This window comes from Panthera onca, chromosome B2 (assembly GCF_046562875.1).
Source record: "Panthera onca isolate mPanOnc1 chromosome B2, mPanOnc1 haplotype 2, whole genome shotgun sequence".
NCBI lineage: Eukaryota > Metazoa > Chordata > Mammalia > Carnivora > Felidae > Panthera > Panthera onca.
Window position 1 is genome coordinate 136383874 of NC_138343.1, and position 18607 is coordinate 136402480.

The 18607-nt window shown below is 41.2% G+C and overlaps 1 protein-coding gene across 18 annotated transcripts in view; it reads right to left on the reverse strand.

The window, feature by feature from the left end:
• SYNE1 (spectrin repeat containing nuclear envelope protein 1) overlaps positions 1 to 18607 on the reverse strand; it is a 470951-nt gene that overhangs the window by 143409 nt on the left and 308935 nt on the right. For 13 of the 18 annotated variants that reach the window (XM_078447468.2, XM_078447472.2, XM_078447473.2 and 10 more), the window contains 4 exons: positions 17772 to 17912; positions 9898 to 10065; positions 9509 to 9670; positions 851 to 1057 (listed from right to left, as the gene is read on the reverse strand). In XM_078447468.2, the coding sequence (XP_078303594.2) occupies positions 851 to 1057; positions 9509 to 9670; positions 9898 to 10065; positions 17772 to 17912 (678 nt within the window). The remainder of the gene's footprint in view (positions 1 to 850; positions 1058 to 9508; positions 9671 to 9897; positions 10066 to 17771; positions 17913 to 18607) is intronic. The other 5 variants (XM_078447476.2, XM_078447475.2, XM_078447471.2 and 2 more) reach the window with 2 other exon arrangements.

The window sequence follows — 18607 nt, forward strand, 5'->3', positions numbered from 1 at the left end:
ATTAAATAAAGCTGACACATTGATTTTAAATGTCTCCCAAACAAAAAATATACAAATATATGATTTGATGAATCTTATAATAGGTAAAACTGGAAAGAGCCTATACACTCCAACAACAGGTCCGTGTTCTACTGAATTACGGCATAACCAGCAGATAAAAAAACATAATGTTAAGTCCATTTAATAAGAAATGTATTGAGAACTGATTATGTGCCAGAGAAGCTATTTGACCCTGAAGATACAAGGAGAGAGACACTCTAAATGTCCTTAAAGAGATCTCTTGTCTAATCTAATTTATAGGAGCCACAACATGAACATCATGTATGTTTAGGACCAGGAATTACAAGGGAACAAAGAAAAAGCAAAATGACTTATTTTTTAACCCATGTTATTGTTACCAAAATTTATCTATTAAATAATGTTGAAGTAACACGAGAACCAGAATTGCAAAACTATTTTCATGAACTAACGCGCTCGAATTGGCTAAGAATGACTAAGGATTTATTCTTCAGGGTATTAGTAATACGACTCATAAAATGCTTTTTATTCAAACATAGCAAACCCTTATGCAAACCTTTTACAATTACTCTTCACAAGGCTCATGTCTACCAAGTTTTCCTTTACGCATTCTCAATTTTTCATGCTGAAATGAGTCAGAAAGTGGTGAAAAGACACATTCATGGCTGTCCACTCAGTGCTCTATTCATGAGACCCTCCTTGAGACACACACAATACCAGCTTCTTCTGAGTGGGAAACTATAAAAATGTAGATCACGTAAAAAACCCGCATGCTTGGCAACACAACTTGAAGAGTTAATTTGGACGCGAGCGGCACCTTCAGGGTTGTTACCTCCAAAAGCTGTCGCTTCCCTGACGCCATCATCTTGATGGTGGACATCCGCTCGGCTAAGACGGTGAGTGTGGACTGCAAGGCCAGCTGTTCCGCGGGGTCGGACTCGGGAGACTGGGACACCAGCTCCTCCGCCAGAGACGACTGGAGCTCACTGATCTCCTCTTGAAGCATGAGAATCTCATCCATCAGTGCCTGTGGAGAAGACTGTGGAATCACACTCCTGTATGTACTTTTTTGGACTGAGGCATCGTGTCACTAGCTGAGTCTCACATCGGTTGAGATTAATGAAGATAATTCACATGGAAGTCCTTTAACCAGCAAACAGGTTCCGAAATGAAAGGACTGGAATGAATGCCAGGCAGTTTCCGGTTTCAAAACCATTGTGTCACTAACGTAAATGAATTTGAACGAGTTCGTCAATCCTTCTGGCTTTCACTGGGCTCATCTGCAGTCCGGGAGGGGAGCTTGCTCAGTGTGAGTCTGAGTCTATGACTCTGTATTGAAAGCCGAATTCATTACTTTCTTCCTCAACACGATTTTTCCCACTCCAGATTTCCCCCAAGTCTGAGCAACAACACTGCGCTTTAACCCAAAGCTCAAATTACACAAGACCAGGGCGATCGGTCACCTGTTTCTATGTTCTCACCCTCTCCTCACTTTCGCCTGCTCTTCCGGGCTCTAAAACCTGAAGTTTCTCAGCTAACTTCCAGGTCCCTCTTTTCTCTCCTCGCAGTCTCTCCCGGGGCCAGGGGGGTGGGGGGGTGTCCATTCCTGAGGCTTCAAATGTTTTCTAACCCTGAAGGCTCCCAGGGTCATGTTCCTAACCCAAATATCTGTCCTAAATTTTAGGGTTTATACTCGACACACACATTTCACGGGTATCTCCAGCATATTACGTGTAAAGCCTGCTTCCTCCTCTGTCTTCCTCACCTCACTGAAAGCTAACACCCTCTCACTGTTCAAGTTCAAGACCTAGGAGTCACGCCTCACACCTCCTCTCCTTCCCTCACCATATCCAATCTCACACCAAGTCCTGCACTATGGATCCGATGTGTCTCCTCTGCCCCAGCCCAAGTCAGAGCCAACTCTCCTACCTGAATGGCTCTAATGGTCTCCTGGTTGGCCTACCTGCTTACAGGCTTACCTGGTCTCTCCAGTCCACTCTGCACAAAGCAACTGGGGTGAGCTTTTAAAAAGCTCTCACTTTCCTGCTTTTAAATACTTAGTGGCTTATTGCCCGTAAGATAAGGGCCAAACTCCTTATCTTACCTGTATGTCTCACCACTTTCTGCCATTGTACCACACCCCCTTCTCCCTCGTTACATTCCTGCCTTTTGCCCTCAGTCCAGGACCTCCAGCTCTTTCTGGCAAATACCACGCTAATTTCTTTATTCATATCCATCACAATTATATACATGGTTTTTATTTCTCATTTTTTTTTGGTATGTTATGACTTGTTCTTTAACTGGAATCTTGACGGGAGAAATTCTTACGTAGGATTTGAATGCCGTGTTAGAAAAAACAGGTCCTACCACAGGAGGGGCCACCGGGATGTCAAGTAAAGAAACACAGGCTTTATATTTACCGATATTTCATAGTTTCCGATGTACCTGCACTTACATAGTTCACAGCTCTGCCACAGGACCATAGGCTTCAGTGCAAGCCCGGTGCCTCCTGACTGTGGGCTCTCAATAAATATTTTAAAATGAAATAACAAAAACCCCTTCTCTTCTCCTAATATTAAGTGTCATCATATACAGTTGATTTTTTTTAATAAACTATATTGAAGTCATTCTATATATCTAGAAAAGTGCACAGACCCTAAGTGTAGAGCTCTATAAATTTTCACAAACTGCACATACCCACTCCTGCCACTCAGATCGAGAAACAGAACATTCCCAGGACTCTACAATCTCTTCTGATCTCCTCCCTGTTACTACCTCCCTCCTTGCCAAAGATCACCACAGTGTTACCTGTAAACATCATAGGTTATTTTGGCCTCTTTTTGAGCTTTATAAAAATGGAATCATACCTGAAGTACTTTCCTGTCTGGCTTCTTTCCCTCCCTGTCATGGTTGTGAAAGGTACGCATGTTGATGATGATCATTTTCATCACTGCGTAGCACTCCACTGTCACCTGGTTTGTGGATCCTTTCCGATGAAGCCTTTCTAGTGGGTTCATGGTAGTACCTCACTGTAATTTTAATTTGCATTTCCCTGATGACTAATGAGATTGAGCACTTTTTTTTAAATGTTTTTTTTAATGTTTATTTATTTTTGAGAGAGAGACAGAGCGTGAGCAGGGTAGGGGGTCGAGACAGAGGGAGACACAGAATCTGAAGCAGGCTCCAGACTCTGAGCTGTCAGCACAGAGCCGGACATGGGGCTCGAACTCGTGAGTGCGAGATCATGACCTGAGCTGAAGTCAAATGGCCAAACAACTGAGCCACCCAGGTGCCCCGAGATTCAGCACTTTTCCTATGCTTTTTAGCCATTTGGCTATCCTCTTTTGTGATTGCCTGCTAAAAATCTTTTGCCCACTGGAGTCTTTCCTTTTCTTACTGATGTGTAAAGTTGTTTCTATATTTTGGATAGGAGTGCCTGCGTTCCTTTTGGTTCTGTGTATTGCAAATATCTGCTCCCACTTTGTGACATGGCTGTCCCTTAATGGGAATGACTTCCTTACTGGTGCCTTTTGATAAAATGAAATTCTTAAATTTATTACAGTCTAATAATATCAGTATTTTCCTTCACTGGAAAACTCAGGGTTAGGTTTTGGTGTCCAATTTAAGAGATCTTTGCCTATCCCAAAGTCATGAATATATTTTCCCAAGTTACCTTCTAGAAAAATGGTATTCAAGGTGTGGCCTATAAAATAGTATCAGTCTATGCAAAATGTTTACCGATTCATGACAAGATAGAGATATTGTAGGTGTCAAGAAACTTGTAAAGCAACTGGACATTGACATGTCCCAGCAGCATTTTATTTTCTAAAATATTGGTCTGTGATGGGTCAGAAATTTTAAAAATTAAATAAGGTTTTTTAGTACAGATAGTTTGAGAAACTCTGTTGCAAAACTTTTTTTTTTTAACCTTCACATTTAGATCTACAATACTCTTAAACTTAATTTTTGTGTTCAGCCATAGATAGGGGTCAAAATTCTTTTTTTTTTCTTATTAATATCAATTGATCCTGCCTAACTTACTGAAAATAGTATTTTTAATCCATTGTTTTGCAGTATAATATTGGACATAAACCAAGCGTCTGTATGTGTTGGTGTGCCTACGACTTCTAATTCTGTTCCACTGACCCAGCTGGCTGTCTGTGGCAACACCACACTATCATAATTACTACCGCTCTATAAGTCTCATTCTCTGGGAGGATACATTCTTCAACCTTACTCATTTTCCTCAAGATGGTCTTGGCTATTTTTGACTCTTATACATTTGTAATATGTTTTAGAATTAGCTTATCAATCTCCACCAAAGACCTTACTGGAATATTTTAATGAGATTGTAATGAATTTAAAGACTGACTTTGTTATATATTCAAAATGCTTTTTCTCCAGCCAATTACTTTCCACTACTTCATCATCATATTTTGATTACTGCCAAATATACAAAATTCATATTATTTGGTCTCTCTTTTTTTTTAAGTTTATTTACTTTGAGAGAGACAGAGACAGTGCGAGTGGGGAAGGAGCAGAGAGAGAGAATAAACAGAGAATCCCAAGCAGTCTCCATATTGCCAGTGCAGACCCTGACGTGGGGCTCGAACCCACAAACCTGTGAGATCATGACCTGAGCTGAAACCAACAGTCAGGTGCTTAACTGACTGAGCCATCCAGGTGCCCCTTATATGGCCTCTTTTAAAGGCTTGTCCATAACTAGACTGACCCCATCATGTCTTTTTTTGCACTGATCCTCTGTGCAAGGAAGGAGAGCCCCTCACTATCTTAAACCATGTTCATTCTCATTGTCTCCTCTGCACCTTTCTTCACATGTGTTTATATTTATAGCGCCTTCCACCCACTCCTGTTGTCAGTCTGAACTTTTAAAATCTGTGCTTCCCGAAAGACCCCATAGAATTTCCTTTTGTCTCCATCTGTAGATAAAAGGAAATTTTACCTTTATCTATAACCCACAATCCCATTGTGTTTTTCTACAACGTGTTGGTAATTCCCTTCACCCCTAAAGCGCACTTGTTAATCATATATTAATGAGAAAGTCTGTCCTTTTTAGCTACATGCATACTAGGTGCTCAGCACATCTAGTTGACTTAATTCTAATTCATGATCGATAAAACAGGTATCGCAATCACGAAGCAACCAGGAAGAAAAAAGCCATCTCATTTACTCTCAGTGGATTTGACCAATCCAGTATACAGGGAAGTCACTATCTTCTTTTTCAGGCTCACAATGGTCTGCAACAGCCCTCTGAATGTTCTGCAGTAAGGAATAAAGGAATTAAGAATTCTAAAACTGTGGGTTTTCATCCTCTTAGAGTCAAGACTCTCTATTCATCCTTCAGTTTACTCTCAAGGGAGAGCTTTTTGCTCTCAAGGATGGTTTTGGAAGGTAACTATAGTTTTAAACTTCAAGATCCAGGAGCCAAGCCTACTGGGGGCGGGACTTTTTTCTGATGTAAAATCTTTTGAAACCAGATAGAGGGGGTAGTTGTATAAGATAGTGAAAGTATTAAATGCCACTGAGGGGTGCCGGCGGGGGGCGGCGGGGGGCTCAGATAGTTAAGGGTCAGACTTCAGTTCAGGTAATGGTCTCATGGTACAGGTTTGAGCCCTGAGTCAGGCTCCATGCTGACAGCTTAAGAGCCTGGAGGCTGCTTCACATTTTGTGTCTCCCTCTCTCTCTCTCTACCCCCCCCCCCCCCGCCCCCATGCTCGCCCAAGCTCTCTCTCTGTCTCTCTCTCTCAAAAATAAACATTAAAAAAATAAAAAAATAAATACAATTTAAAAAATTAAAAAAAAATAAATGCCACTGATTGTACAGTTTAAAGTGGTTAATTTTATGTGAGTGGAGTATCATGTCAATTTAAACAAAAAGATCCAACAATCAAATATGTCTTCACCCCTATAACTGTCTCAGCTGGTGGCCAGCTGTCTCCTTACAACATCTGACTCAAAACTAAGGAGAAGAAACACACATCTTTGGGTTTCTGACTTGTGTTTACAAAGAGGGTATATGTACCACACTTCTGTGGTTTACAAAAGTACCTTAGGCTTCTCTAAAATGACTCACTCTGGGGACAACATGGAGTTCATGTTTGGCTTAACACCAAAGGTAAATGTGAATTTCATTGTGACTTTCAGAAATATTAACATCAGCACAGCCGGTTTCAAACTTTGACTTGTCATATATAATGAAAAAGCAAAAATAGAAACAAATTTACCTCAGAGCTCTGCCTACTATCCATCACTGAGCTTAATGTGGCAGAGACAACACATGCCCACAAAGCATTAGCTGCCCATGACCATGAAGGTCCCTATCACAGGGGGCTTATCACTTAGAACAGCCACAAGTCAGCTTATGAACTGCATTACTGTCTTAAAAAATTTTTTTTAATGTTTATTTTTGAGAGAGAGGGAGAGCCAGAGAGAAAGAGAGTGAGAGCGAGCAGGGGAGGGGCAGAGAGAGACAGAAGAGAGAATCTGAAGCTGGCTCCAGGCTGTGAGCTGTCAGCACAGAGCCCGACTCAGGGCTCAAACCCACAAATGGTGAGATCATGACCTGAGCCAAAGTGGAACGCTCATCCAACTGAGCCACCCAGGTTCCCCTGCATTAATGTGTTAAAATTAGATCCCCCATACAATTTAGAGAAGGTAACAGGAAAGGCACAGCACTCTACCCAAATTCAGTAGATTTAGACAAGTAAGTAGAGGAAAAATGTAGGTATTAGGTCAGCTCCTTAAAGAAACATTAATACTTTCAAGAGAATGTTGGGAAAGAAATAACAACTGAAGGGTTTCTATTAATTTTTAGAAAATATAAAAAGTATACTGGACTGCCTCACCCACATTCAGTTGGAACTTAGAAATAGTAATTCTACAACACTTCTTGGAATTTTTAAAATACCATTCCAGAAGCAAAGAACCAATTTAGACTTTGAGATACTGTTAGCTTTTCACGTGGGCAGCTCTGTCCCAGAATTTGTAGAACTGAGGTACAGATGGCAAAAGTAGGTCAGATGGAAAATTCTAGATTTGGGGTGATATGAAAAGCAATACATAATTCACACTTTCTTTGCCTCTCAGCAGAGCATTAATATGGTAAGTTCCCATGATGGGTAATAATCACGAAAGTAGCTACATCTCCTCGCTGCTAGAATTGTTCACATGACCACTCCCAGCTTAGAAAGAGACAGAAATTCATGCGGCTGGCCTTAATTACAAGAAAAGTCACACATTCATTCTAATAGTTAATACTTACTTAGCATTAATGTGCAGTTTTGTGTTTTCTCCATTAAATCCCTTGAAAATACTAATTTTGCTCTACATTCAGTTTATGCACGTTTTCATCCCAACGCCCGAGAGGCAGGGTGGTGGTTGGGAGCTAATTTCTGTTTTCAATTAGGAACACTGGAATGTCAGGACAGACCACCCCAATCCTGTTTTCATGCAGTTCCTGAATCCTGGGGGACCCAGTGAAAGGTCTCGGGGGCTGCGGTCAGTCACCTGGGACACTAGAATCATGCACCTTGAACAAAGGCCGAGATAACCCAAAAGTAGAGAGAATTAAACTATGTAAACCCTCTCCTGGAACACCTGCTCGTGATGGCCTGACAGTGTGACACTGAAATTCACACTACAGTAGCCTTTGGGTAATTTATGCTCAATTCCTTTTGAAGTTTTAGAGGAAACTATAATCAAATGGAGATCACTTATCCTGCCCCTTACGGCATAGTGAAGCATGGGGCTGGGGCGGAGGGGCAGCTGAGCAGACAGAACCCCAGGGGGCACACTGGTTCTACACAGGCAACTTTTTCAGCTGACAGTAAGGTGGCAGCAGTTGACAAGTTGATAACTGGAGTATCAGTTAAAGAGGACCATGGTGCTTGAAAGAAAATTGCATTGTAATAGTCACCTAAGTCCCTGGACTGTCCTCATGATTGGTTTAGTCCAGGTAAACAAAGACTGACCCTAACTCTATGTTTGTACAGCACCTTCCCCAAACCAGACTGACTATGGATGACTTTGGGAGAGCAGAAAGCCCCACAGAAGGTAGTTTTACAAAAATAAGGCCTAAAGACGGGTGCTACACGCTTTGATCTCTATCTTAAGAAGTTACAGAAGTGTCAAAAACCTGAAGCCACTATTTCTCAATATACGGTCTCCAGATAAAATATGCTCATTTTTGGGTTATATTGCAAGAACACCACATATATTCTTAATATATGTAAAAGAATGCAATTTTATCTTAGACTACATATATGAGCAACCAATATATTCCAAGGTTTTCCTGGATTCAAGGAAAAAAAAAGTGCAGAGTTTCATGCCTGCTAATAAATTTCCCAAGTCCTTGACAGATACACATATCACATCATGCTTCACAGCACTTAATTTACATCTAAAAATACCTTTGTTTTCCTCTGCCTTTTTAGAGGGTTAGTACATGCTCCTCCATTCTGGCAGGGGGGCGAGGGGGAGGGCAGGTAGTATTTCCCCATATCGTGGTGACTGAATATTTCAATGAACACCTCAGTACCCCTGGCTCTCAGTTATACCCGATTGTGCATTAACAGTACACTTGATCATACTGCTAAAGAATTAACTGGATTTTAATATATGCATTTTCTTAGCATAGATTTAAAAAAATTTTTTTAATGTTTATTTATTTTTGAGAGAGAGAGACAGCGCAAGGCGGGGAGGGGCAGAGAGAGAGGGAGACACAGGATCTGAAGCAGGCTCCAGGCTCTGAGCTCTCAGCACAGAGCCCAATGCGGGGCTCGAACTCACGAACTATGAGATCATGACCTGAGCCAAAGTCGGAGGCTTAACCAACTGAGCCATGCAGGTGCCCCTGGCGTGCATTTTAAACTGATGTATTTTTAACATCTTTCTGAATTAGGTTAGTGGAATCATCTCTGTTTCTCACGTCAAGCCAAAGATTTGCCTGTTTGCGTAACATTTTAAAAAACGATTCAAGTCAGGTACAACCATAAGATTATGACTCTGAAGGCCTGTTCTGCAACTGCTTCTCTGCCCACTTAAGTCTGAGAGCTATTCTCTGAAGTGATCACGGAAAGGTGCTAGGCCCACACTGGCTAAGTGTCTTAAGACAACAGTAACCGGAGGAGGTAGATGAAAGTACATTTTATCCCCACAACAGTTCACAACGGCAACAGCACAACGTGGCAACTATTAGGAAAGGCACTAGGTGTGATAACAGTGAAGAAGCCCCGTCGGGCATGCGGCTTTCTTTGCTTCAATTCAAGGTCTGCATTTCTGTCTTTCCTTCCTGGATCCCTCCCTGAAGAAGTGGAAACAACCACCATGTGGAATCTTGTTTACTCTGTAAGCACTGATCTAATGCAACTCAAAAAAGTCAGTCTCCTCTCCCAAACACATGCTGAGCCAACCAGTCACCAGAGTGGCACCACCTAACCCTGCGGGAAACCGAAGTCACCGCTAGTTGTACCTGATGCTCCGCCATCTGGCTCTCTGGACCCCTGCCGTGCTCCAGACTCTCACTGAGTTTCATCTCGATGGCCTCCATTTTTGTGGAGATGGACTGGAGGGAGTCCTGGTACTTCTGCTGCCTTTCCAAAGCTTCATAGAGAGTGCGCTGCTTTTCACTGATCTAAAGAAGAAAAGGATATTACCAAATGTCTCCTAGCCTCTTATCTTCTAGGTTACTACACTTCTTTCCTCATGCGACATCCTGACGTCTGTGGCCCAACAGACGGTATCCGACTCTGTGCACGGAGTGTGTTAACTCCGGGCGCGGGTTTCGTAAGACAGTCGCTCAAGTAATCCCGTGTGCGGTGGACGGAGTTAAACAATTCCACGCTTCGGAGACTTACTTACCACATTCTTTAGGGTTTCCCAAGAACGCTGCAAGTCATCCAGCTTAGCGGTAGCAGATGGCTCCAGTCCTAGTTCATAGAACTCCGGCGATGGCAACGTGCTAGGGTGGATCCTGGCAGCATCTGTCTGCAACCTCTCAGCAGATAAGGCTTGGTAATAAGCAATGTCCTGTGGGTGCAAAGCCCGGTGTTGGGTTCAGGAAGAAGACAAATTTAGGTTAACGTGCGCTGTATTGTTTGCCTTGTGGAGGAAGGGTTTGGGATTCACCTAAACTATAAACTATTATAGGGGCTATAACAGGGGCTATAAACTATCGAGGTTTGTGTAATTCTTGTGACGAGAAGACAAAGATTGTGCCCAAGCACACTACAGTTGCTTCTGAATTTTGGCTTCTATAAAAAAAAAAAATGAACAAATATTTCAAGTTGCCAAACCCATTCTTAGTTTATATTTGGTAAAACAGAAATACAAACGATTAGAGTGGTGCACATATTTAAACGACGAACTAATAAGGCAAAAAAAAGAGAATCTAAATTACCTCCTAAAATGTTGTTTTTTAATGTATTGATTAAAGTGCTGCATGCTTTTAAAAAGTACTCGATTTAAATAATATTAAGTCATTTTTGAGACACAGCCAGATCTTCCGTATCTGTGAGTTCATCACTCACAGGAATTAACTTCTTTTAATATTAAATAAAGGAAAATGTAATCGGAAGTTAAAACTACTCTAAGAAAGAAATAATAAAAACGATTCCTTCTCATCACTTCCTGGAAGTACACTGGAAATAATCAAAGGGAATGATGAAAAACAAACCTTTTGAATTTTTTATTATTTCTTGGGTTGTAAGTAACATTACATATTTTATAGTATTAATAACGGACTCTCCTACATCAAGACATATAATCGTGTGTTTTCAATTGTTTCTATGCATATTTGTGTGTATTAATAGAAATTGGATTGGGGAGTAATGTTTATATTCTGGGAATTTCTATTACAAAGTTCACTACTTTTGGGGCACCTGGGTGGCTCAGTCGGTTAAACCTCCGACTCTTGATTTCAGCTCAGGTCCTGATCTCACTGTTTGTGAGACTGAGCCCCGCACTAGGCTCTGCACTGGGAGTGTGGAGTCTGCTTGGGATTCTCTCTCCCTCGCTCTCTGCCCCTCCCCCATTTGTGTGTACGTGTGTGCATATGCCCATGAGCTTGCGCACTCTCTCTCTCTCTCTCTCTCTCTGACACTTGTTGGGATGAGCACTGAGTGTTACATGTAAGTGATGAATCACTAAATTCTGCTCCTGAAATCACTATTATACTCTATGTTAACTAACTTGGATTTAAATAAAATTTTAAAAATAAAAAATTAAATAAATAAACAAACATTAAAAAAAGTTCACTACTTTTGCAGTTGTACTGTTGGAGATAATAATGTATCTGAATGGAAAATACCTGAGCCTTATCGATAAGGTAAGGTCTTATGGATAAGGTCTTGGTAAAAAGTCTTCAAGAAGGACCCAGACACTGGAGAAACCAAAATAAGAACAGGAAAGGGCTGGTGTTTGGGGGTGTGTATGAGGACAGAAGCAGGATTGTGGGTAAAAGGGGTTCAGACAGGAGTCTGACACCGGAGGAGTCAGAGCTGAGATTCCAGTTGAAATTCTCCTAAGTAGCTGTATAACGAGAAAGTCACTCACATCTCGTGCATCGGTTCCCTCATGTGTGTAACACTGGGGAGTTCTGAGGATTAAATGAAGTCATATTTGAGTGGCCATGAGACCTGGTACTTATTTTGTTGTTGACCCTTCTGGGTAAGTCCCCAACCTTTACTGAAGACACTGGAACATGGAGACTGGTTCCTCCTCGTTCCTGATCCTGTCACCATCCTGGGTAGATGACTTTGCTCTTCTCAAGTCTTTGCTAAGCTCTCTCCATTCACCCTCACCTACTTTAACCCCACTTCAGTCCTCCGCACCCTTGAACATGATAGCCTGTCATCACTGAATAGGCTCACCCCATGTGCACTTCCAGCTATGTCTAAAGTTACTTAAACTCTCCTCTTGCCAACACCTCTGCCTTCTTTGCCCCTTTAAACTCTGCGTTACTCACCTGGAAAATCCCAGGCAGGACTCGATCCAACTTTACTTTCCAGAGCGCATGGGTGTACATGCTCATGAGCATATACACACCCCCCCCCACACACACAAACACACAGCTGAAGCCATCGAGGAGATACCCCTGAAACTCCTCAAATTTCCAAAAATCTGTCTACGCTCAGACTCCCCTTTATCTTATACTTGCCAGTTTCCTGGCTGAACGATAACCCTCCCACCTACTCCCAGAATCCCATCCACTTTCACTTTTTCAAGGACCTTGGTGCATTACTATCCTCTCCATCTCTATTGATTTTCTCCTCAGCATATAAACAGAGGCAAATCTTTTCAGTCTAAAAACACATACTCTTTTTCGGTATTTTTCTTACGGGATGTCACATGTTAGAAAAGTCCACAAATCACAAAGTGATGGGTCACCACACACAAACACATAGTTGTGATTGCCGTTCCTTCCTTTTCTCCCTTTCACATGATAATCCAGCTTCTGAAAATGGTAGTTTACATTTGATAATGTTCACTTTCTCACCCCCGATCCACTTCTAAATACCCAGCTGTACTTTGACCCTAATGACTCTTTTCTGTAAAATAAAATGATTATTTTCAGCCCTTCTTCTGCCTGACCTCTCGATAGCATTCAACACCTCTGACTGTCCCCTTTTGGAAACACTGTCCCTGTAATCTGTTCTCCTGCAAGCTCCAGTCATTCAAGCTTTCACTTGTGTATTTCCCTCAGTTATTTATAAGCTCTGCACTCACATCTTCATTTTTACATTTCAAACTCAACATTTCCAAAAACAAAAACAGACAAATAAAACAAAACAAAACAAAAACATCCAGGATGAGAAATAACAAATTTACAAAAAAAAAAAAAATCATGTTCTATCCATCTTTCAATAAATGGAACTTCTAGGCAGAAGCTCTGATCGTGGGATTTATTCTCTATCTCTTCTCTCCCTTCCCATCCACGGGTTATTTAGGATGAATTCTATTGACACATACCCTTGCCCCAGCACTGCTTCAAGTTCTCATTAGAACAACAACTGCCCAATTCCCAGGTTGCAAACTCGTAGCCTGCAGGCTGCCTCTGGCTTGCACACATTTAGTTCGGTTTATGCAGTGTATGATACTGTTGAAAATGTCATCGAAGTAGAGAGGTTTAATAAGAATCCAGATTCATAGCTCCTTTTGCAAACCAGAAGGTACGTGAGACTGGACTCTGTATCCACAGGACTATGGTAGTTCTAACAGGGGACAGGCTGCCTGGTTTATGAACAGAGGTGCTGTTCGGGTCCTTTTCATTCCCCGGCCGTTGACATCACAGCCCTGGCCAGGCATCAGAGTGTGCAACTTCTGTCTCTCACTAGCTTCTCTGGGTCTGAATCTGTCCATCTCTATTCTACTGTCCACACTGATCCAGGATGATCTGTTCTCAGACTTACTTCTGTACATAGCTTCTAGTTAAATTCCCTCTGTGGTTAACTATTAGCTTCTGGATAAAGTTCAATGTGTGTGTGTGTGTGTGTGTGTGTGTGTGTGTGTGGTTCTTCATGATGTGTTTCCTTCAGCCCTCTCAGTTTCTTTTCTCCCCTTCTCCCTCCTCCTCCGAAACTGGTTCTCTAATTATACTAACACTATTTGCAGTTGTCTTGATGGGCCATCCTCCTTCCTGCCACCACACCTTTCCATATGTCTTTCCTTCTTGCCTGAAAAACGTCACCTCACTCTAGTGCACACCAACTGCTTAACTTGCACTCCTTTCCTAAAGCTACAGGGTGCCCCCTCTGACCCATCCTGAACTCCAGGTTCAGGGGCGCACTCCAAATCTGCCCTCACCATGCAGTGTTTCTCCCCGTCCTGGCCATTGTCCCATTCTATTGTGATTACTCACTCCAACTGTGAGCTCAGTTAAGACCGGAGAAGTGCCTTTTGTCTCTGACTCTGAGCAGGTCTTAGGCTGTTTGGCAAATAACAGGCAGGCATATATATCTATAATGCATCATACATATAAAAGCACTTTTGTAAACTTTATATACACAGAAGGTACTTTTTTGTTTGAGTGAGCAGAGGCAGAGGGAGAGAGAGGCAAGGGGCAGAAAGGAAGAGAGAGGAGGGAGAGTGAGAGAGAATCATAAGCAGACTTTGCACCCAGCAAGGAGCCCAGGAGCCCAACATGGACCCTGATGCCGGACTGGATCTCATGACCATGAGATCATGACCTGAGCCAAAATCAGGAGTCAGATATTCAAATGACTGAGCCACTCAAGCACCTCAAGAAAGGTAATAGTATTACTGGGTCCACAAGGAAAAGCAAAAAGTTGCTTTAAATGTACAATTTTTAAATTAAATACTCTTTTATAAATAAGGAAGCCCCCCAAAAGAGCCAGAATAAAATACATTTGTTACAAAAAAATATTTTTTTCTGGTTCTTTTGTAGGTGTGTGTGTGTGTGTGTGTGTGTGAGAGAGAGAGAGAGAGAGGGAGAAAGTGTGTGTGTGTGTGTGTGTGTGTGTGTGTGCGAGTGTGGTATGTATGTGTATTGCTCAGGCCTATTACACAGGAATGAGAATTCCTGGTTTCTTAAAAGCATCTGAAAAAGTATCGCCTTTTGTAGATGAATAGTTTGAGGACTACATATATTCAAATATTGAATTGAATATTTGAGGGCCACATATATTCAATAAAATAAAACAATCCTATAATTACAAAATGGAGGCCTTAACTGGCATAGCAAAGAATCATCCTCAGAAAGACGTTTCTTATTGCTTTGTACTTAAGATATGAGAGTTATTATCCAGTGGATTCCTAACAAAATGAATTTGGAAAGCTACAGTTACTATTTCATTTACATTGTCCAGGTTAAAGAGTATTTTCATGCTTCACATCACATTTACTTTTTAAAAGTTTGTGAATTAAGTAGCACTGCTCGCCGTTACAAATGAGGCCGCTAAAGGACGTTGCAGGTACAGTCAGCTTACAGGCAGAAGAGACGGGACTCATGCCGAGCTTCCAACCTGGAGCCTGGCGCTCTACCAGGTACAAACCTTGGCTTCTGTCAACTCTGCCAAGGAGCTCGCCTCTTGCTTTGCTTCTAATAGCATCAAGAAGCCTGCAGCAAATCCTGGGGTTGCCTGGTTATTTCCACTCTCCAGTAAGCTACACTGTTACCACATTGAGCTAATAGCTACTGTCAGAGAGACAGAACCCACTGACTGCGCAGGGGTGGGGGGGTGGACAGGGTTGGGGGGAATCACTCCGTTATATAATGGAGATCTACTTACAGAAGCAGCCAGCACAAAACCTTCCTTTAACAGCTGCAATTTTATACGGCAGTTATATTTGGCTGCCCCCTAAAACAGCTGCACACATTCTATACAGTATGTTGAGTCTGAAAAGTGCAATTTATGAGGATTCTAAACGTCCTCCTCAACTACAAGAGAAAATTTTGCAAATCCAGCACATTGCCGGCCAGGTTGCAGTGTTTGTTCATTTTCCTCTGACTTATATTATTGTACAAGAATAGCACGTGGCCTTAATGAAGGGGTTGATCTGCTTGAACACCAAGCATAGCACATTTGCTTTTTAAGGGCCTCCTCTGAGTAAGGGCATTTTTTTGGCTAATCTTCAGTATCACGTATAAGTACGTTCACAATGTGATTTAATTGATGCTTTCCCTTGATGGCGGAGGGGTGTCAAAATCTATTTAAAACAAAGAAAGATCTCACTCATAATTTTAGGATTTGACTGAGTTTGACAGCTGAAGTAACCATAATATGAAAACATTTGTGTATTTTATCATTCACGAGGCATTTTTATACGTACATTGAGAGACACTTTACAAGAAGTATCATGGAGGCTTACAATCTTAGACCAGGGATATTCTCCCCACAGTGTTAATCTTAAGGCCTCGGTTTATTGTTCCATTTGAAAAATTTAAGAACATTAAGTTTATTATATAGGATAGTTTTTTCCTATACAATAGCTGACTATAGCCAAGTTTCTCTGATTCTAATAACATCTGTGACCACAGGGAAGAACACAACATCAAAGAATGAGTAATACATATTTTAAACTCAGAATCTGAAGAAAAGTTCCCCCCAGGGTACGCTGAACTTCTCTTTTTTTTTTGTTTTGTTTTGTTTTGTTTTTAGTCTCTTCTCATCACTTTTGTTATTAGTCATCCCACATCCACCTTTCTAAATTATGAGGTCCTTGATGGCAGGGGCCACTGTTGTCTTCTCCTTTATTACCTGTCTGGAACCCAGAAAACATTTCATGCCAGGCAGGTACTCAAAATGTGTCTGATGAATGAATAAATTCATAACTTCCTAGAGCTACGTACAGTTTTGCCAAGAGAATTGTTTTACCTAAAACATTCATCAATTTTATACTCCTATTTTAGGGGAAGGAGGTTTTTTGTGTTTTTTTTTTAATCACAGAAATACTATTTTGAATGCTCTGTTTTAAAATAAAAATAATTGTAACTGATTTGTAATATAGCTTATAGAACATTTGTTCTGTTTAACGCTTCTTCCTTAATAACAAATTTCCACTTCTTTGAACACTTACATAATTTCACAGTAATATCATCAAACTTTTTTTTTTTTAACGTTTATTTATTTTTGGGACAGAGAGAGACAAAGCATGAACAGGGGAGAGAGGGAGACACAGAATTGGAAGCAGGCTCCAGACTCTGAGCCATCAGCCCAGAGCCCGACGCGGGGCTCGAACTTACGGACCGCGAGATCGTGACCTGAGCTGAAGTCGGATGCTTAACCGACTGAGCCACCCAGGCGCCCCATAAAGACTATTTTGGCTAGGGGCGCCTGGGTGGCTCAGTTGGTTAAAGGTCAGACTTCGGCTCAGGTCACGATCACACGGCTTGTGGTTCGAGCCCCACATCAAGCTGCTGCTGTCAGCGCAGAGCCTACTTCAGAGCCTCTGTTTCCCCCCCACCGCCCCCACCCCTCCACTGCTTGTGCTCTCTCTCTCTCTTAAAAATAATAAATAAAAATTAAAAAAAAACTAAACTATTTTGGTTAAAGGAAAAAAAAAAGAAACTCGTACTTAACGTGCATTAAAAATCTTTGGCTGTTGTAAACGCATATTTTTTATTTCTACATAATATTTTTGATGAAAACTCTTTAACATATTTAACTTAGCACAATCTGAATCTAACATAATGTATGCTAAAAAGCACCACATAACAAGGTATTATCTCCACTTTATAGGAAACAAAATTTAACGTTATTGAAAAATAGATAAAAAACACAAGTCTACTTAGACATTCCAATATATACACCGGGCCATCCCCCTTAAATTGGTTGACAGTAAATAAAGAAAGAGTAGAAGGTTTTCATCTTCAAAATCTGAGCTTATCAGTGTCAAACCACGCTCTATGAAAGTTACAATACAAAGAGATCATGTTATTTTACAATGGTGACATAAACATTTCTTTCTCTGTTCGGATGCAGTACTCCTATTAGATAGCTGTTAGAACTCCAGCCATAATGCCTTATAACATGGCCTTCTCCAGCTATAATTTCTGTGACCTAATTTTTGCTCATGTCACTGCTGGAAGCCCAGAAGAGGAACCGGTGGGCTGAGCCCGTAGTGGTTATCACATGACAATCACAGTTTGTGCAATTTCACACCTAATGGTGTGTCCCTCAAAGTCTAAGATTCATACCCACAATCTATTAAGAACAGGGAATGGAGTCCTGCATCCATCCAGAAATCCTAGCTAGAGGAATGCCAAATCGTGGTACCTGGTTAACAGAAGCATCTGTATTAGCCACAGGTGAAGGGGAGCGACAGGCAGGTGGAGAGGAAATTTCACTGTTGGTTCCCTCCTCCCCAGACTCCTCTGTGACAGGTGACAGCAAAGTGTGACAGCGACCCGCAGTCATCTATCACATAAAACATAGCCCAAAGGACACGAACAGAACATCAGTTAGCTATGTTAACAAAAGACCTAGTCAGGCACAGGTCAAAACAAAGGTAAGGATATAACAAGAGTCAGAAATACTGAGACCCAAATCTACATACGAATTCTGCGTTAGTACTTAAAAGTTTTGTCTTCAAGTTAATAAGACTTTAGGGACCATTTGTAAAACAAACAGGGAAAGAGGGTGCCTATCACATTAAAGACTTTTGTTGTTGATTCAGTGTTTTCCTTTCTTTGATGTTTGTGTCTTTATAAATAAGTAGTAGAATCGTGGATCATACAAGGGAGAGAAGGGTCTACTCAAAATAAAACTTGAGTCTTTTGTGGACATCTCGGATTCCAAATGTCCTAGGGACATAACTGTACCCAAAGTAATAGTTTGCCAAAAGAGTCCAGGTACATACACTATCTGAGGCATAGCACATATGTGTGGAAAATATGCAGCACTGGAAAACACTGTCATTCCCAAAACAACTAATGCATTTTTAGATACAAAGTGATAAGGAAATAATGTTGCAGAACAGCAATTAATGGAACCTATTTATTTTAATCCAAAGCTACACTTTGGATTTTCTATTTTCTTATTTTTCTAATAACAACTTTTCTTCTATATTTTATTAAACATTTGTATAACAGAATACACAAACATATCTAGCT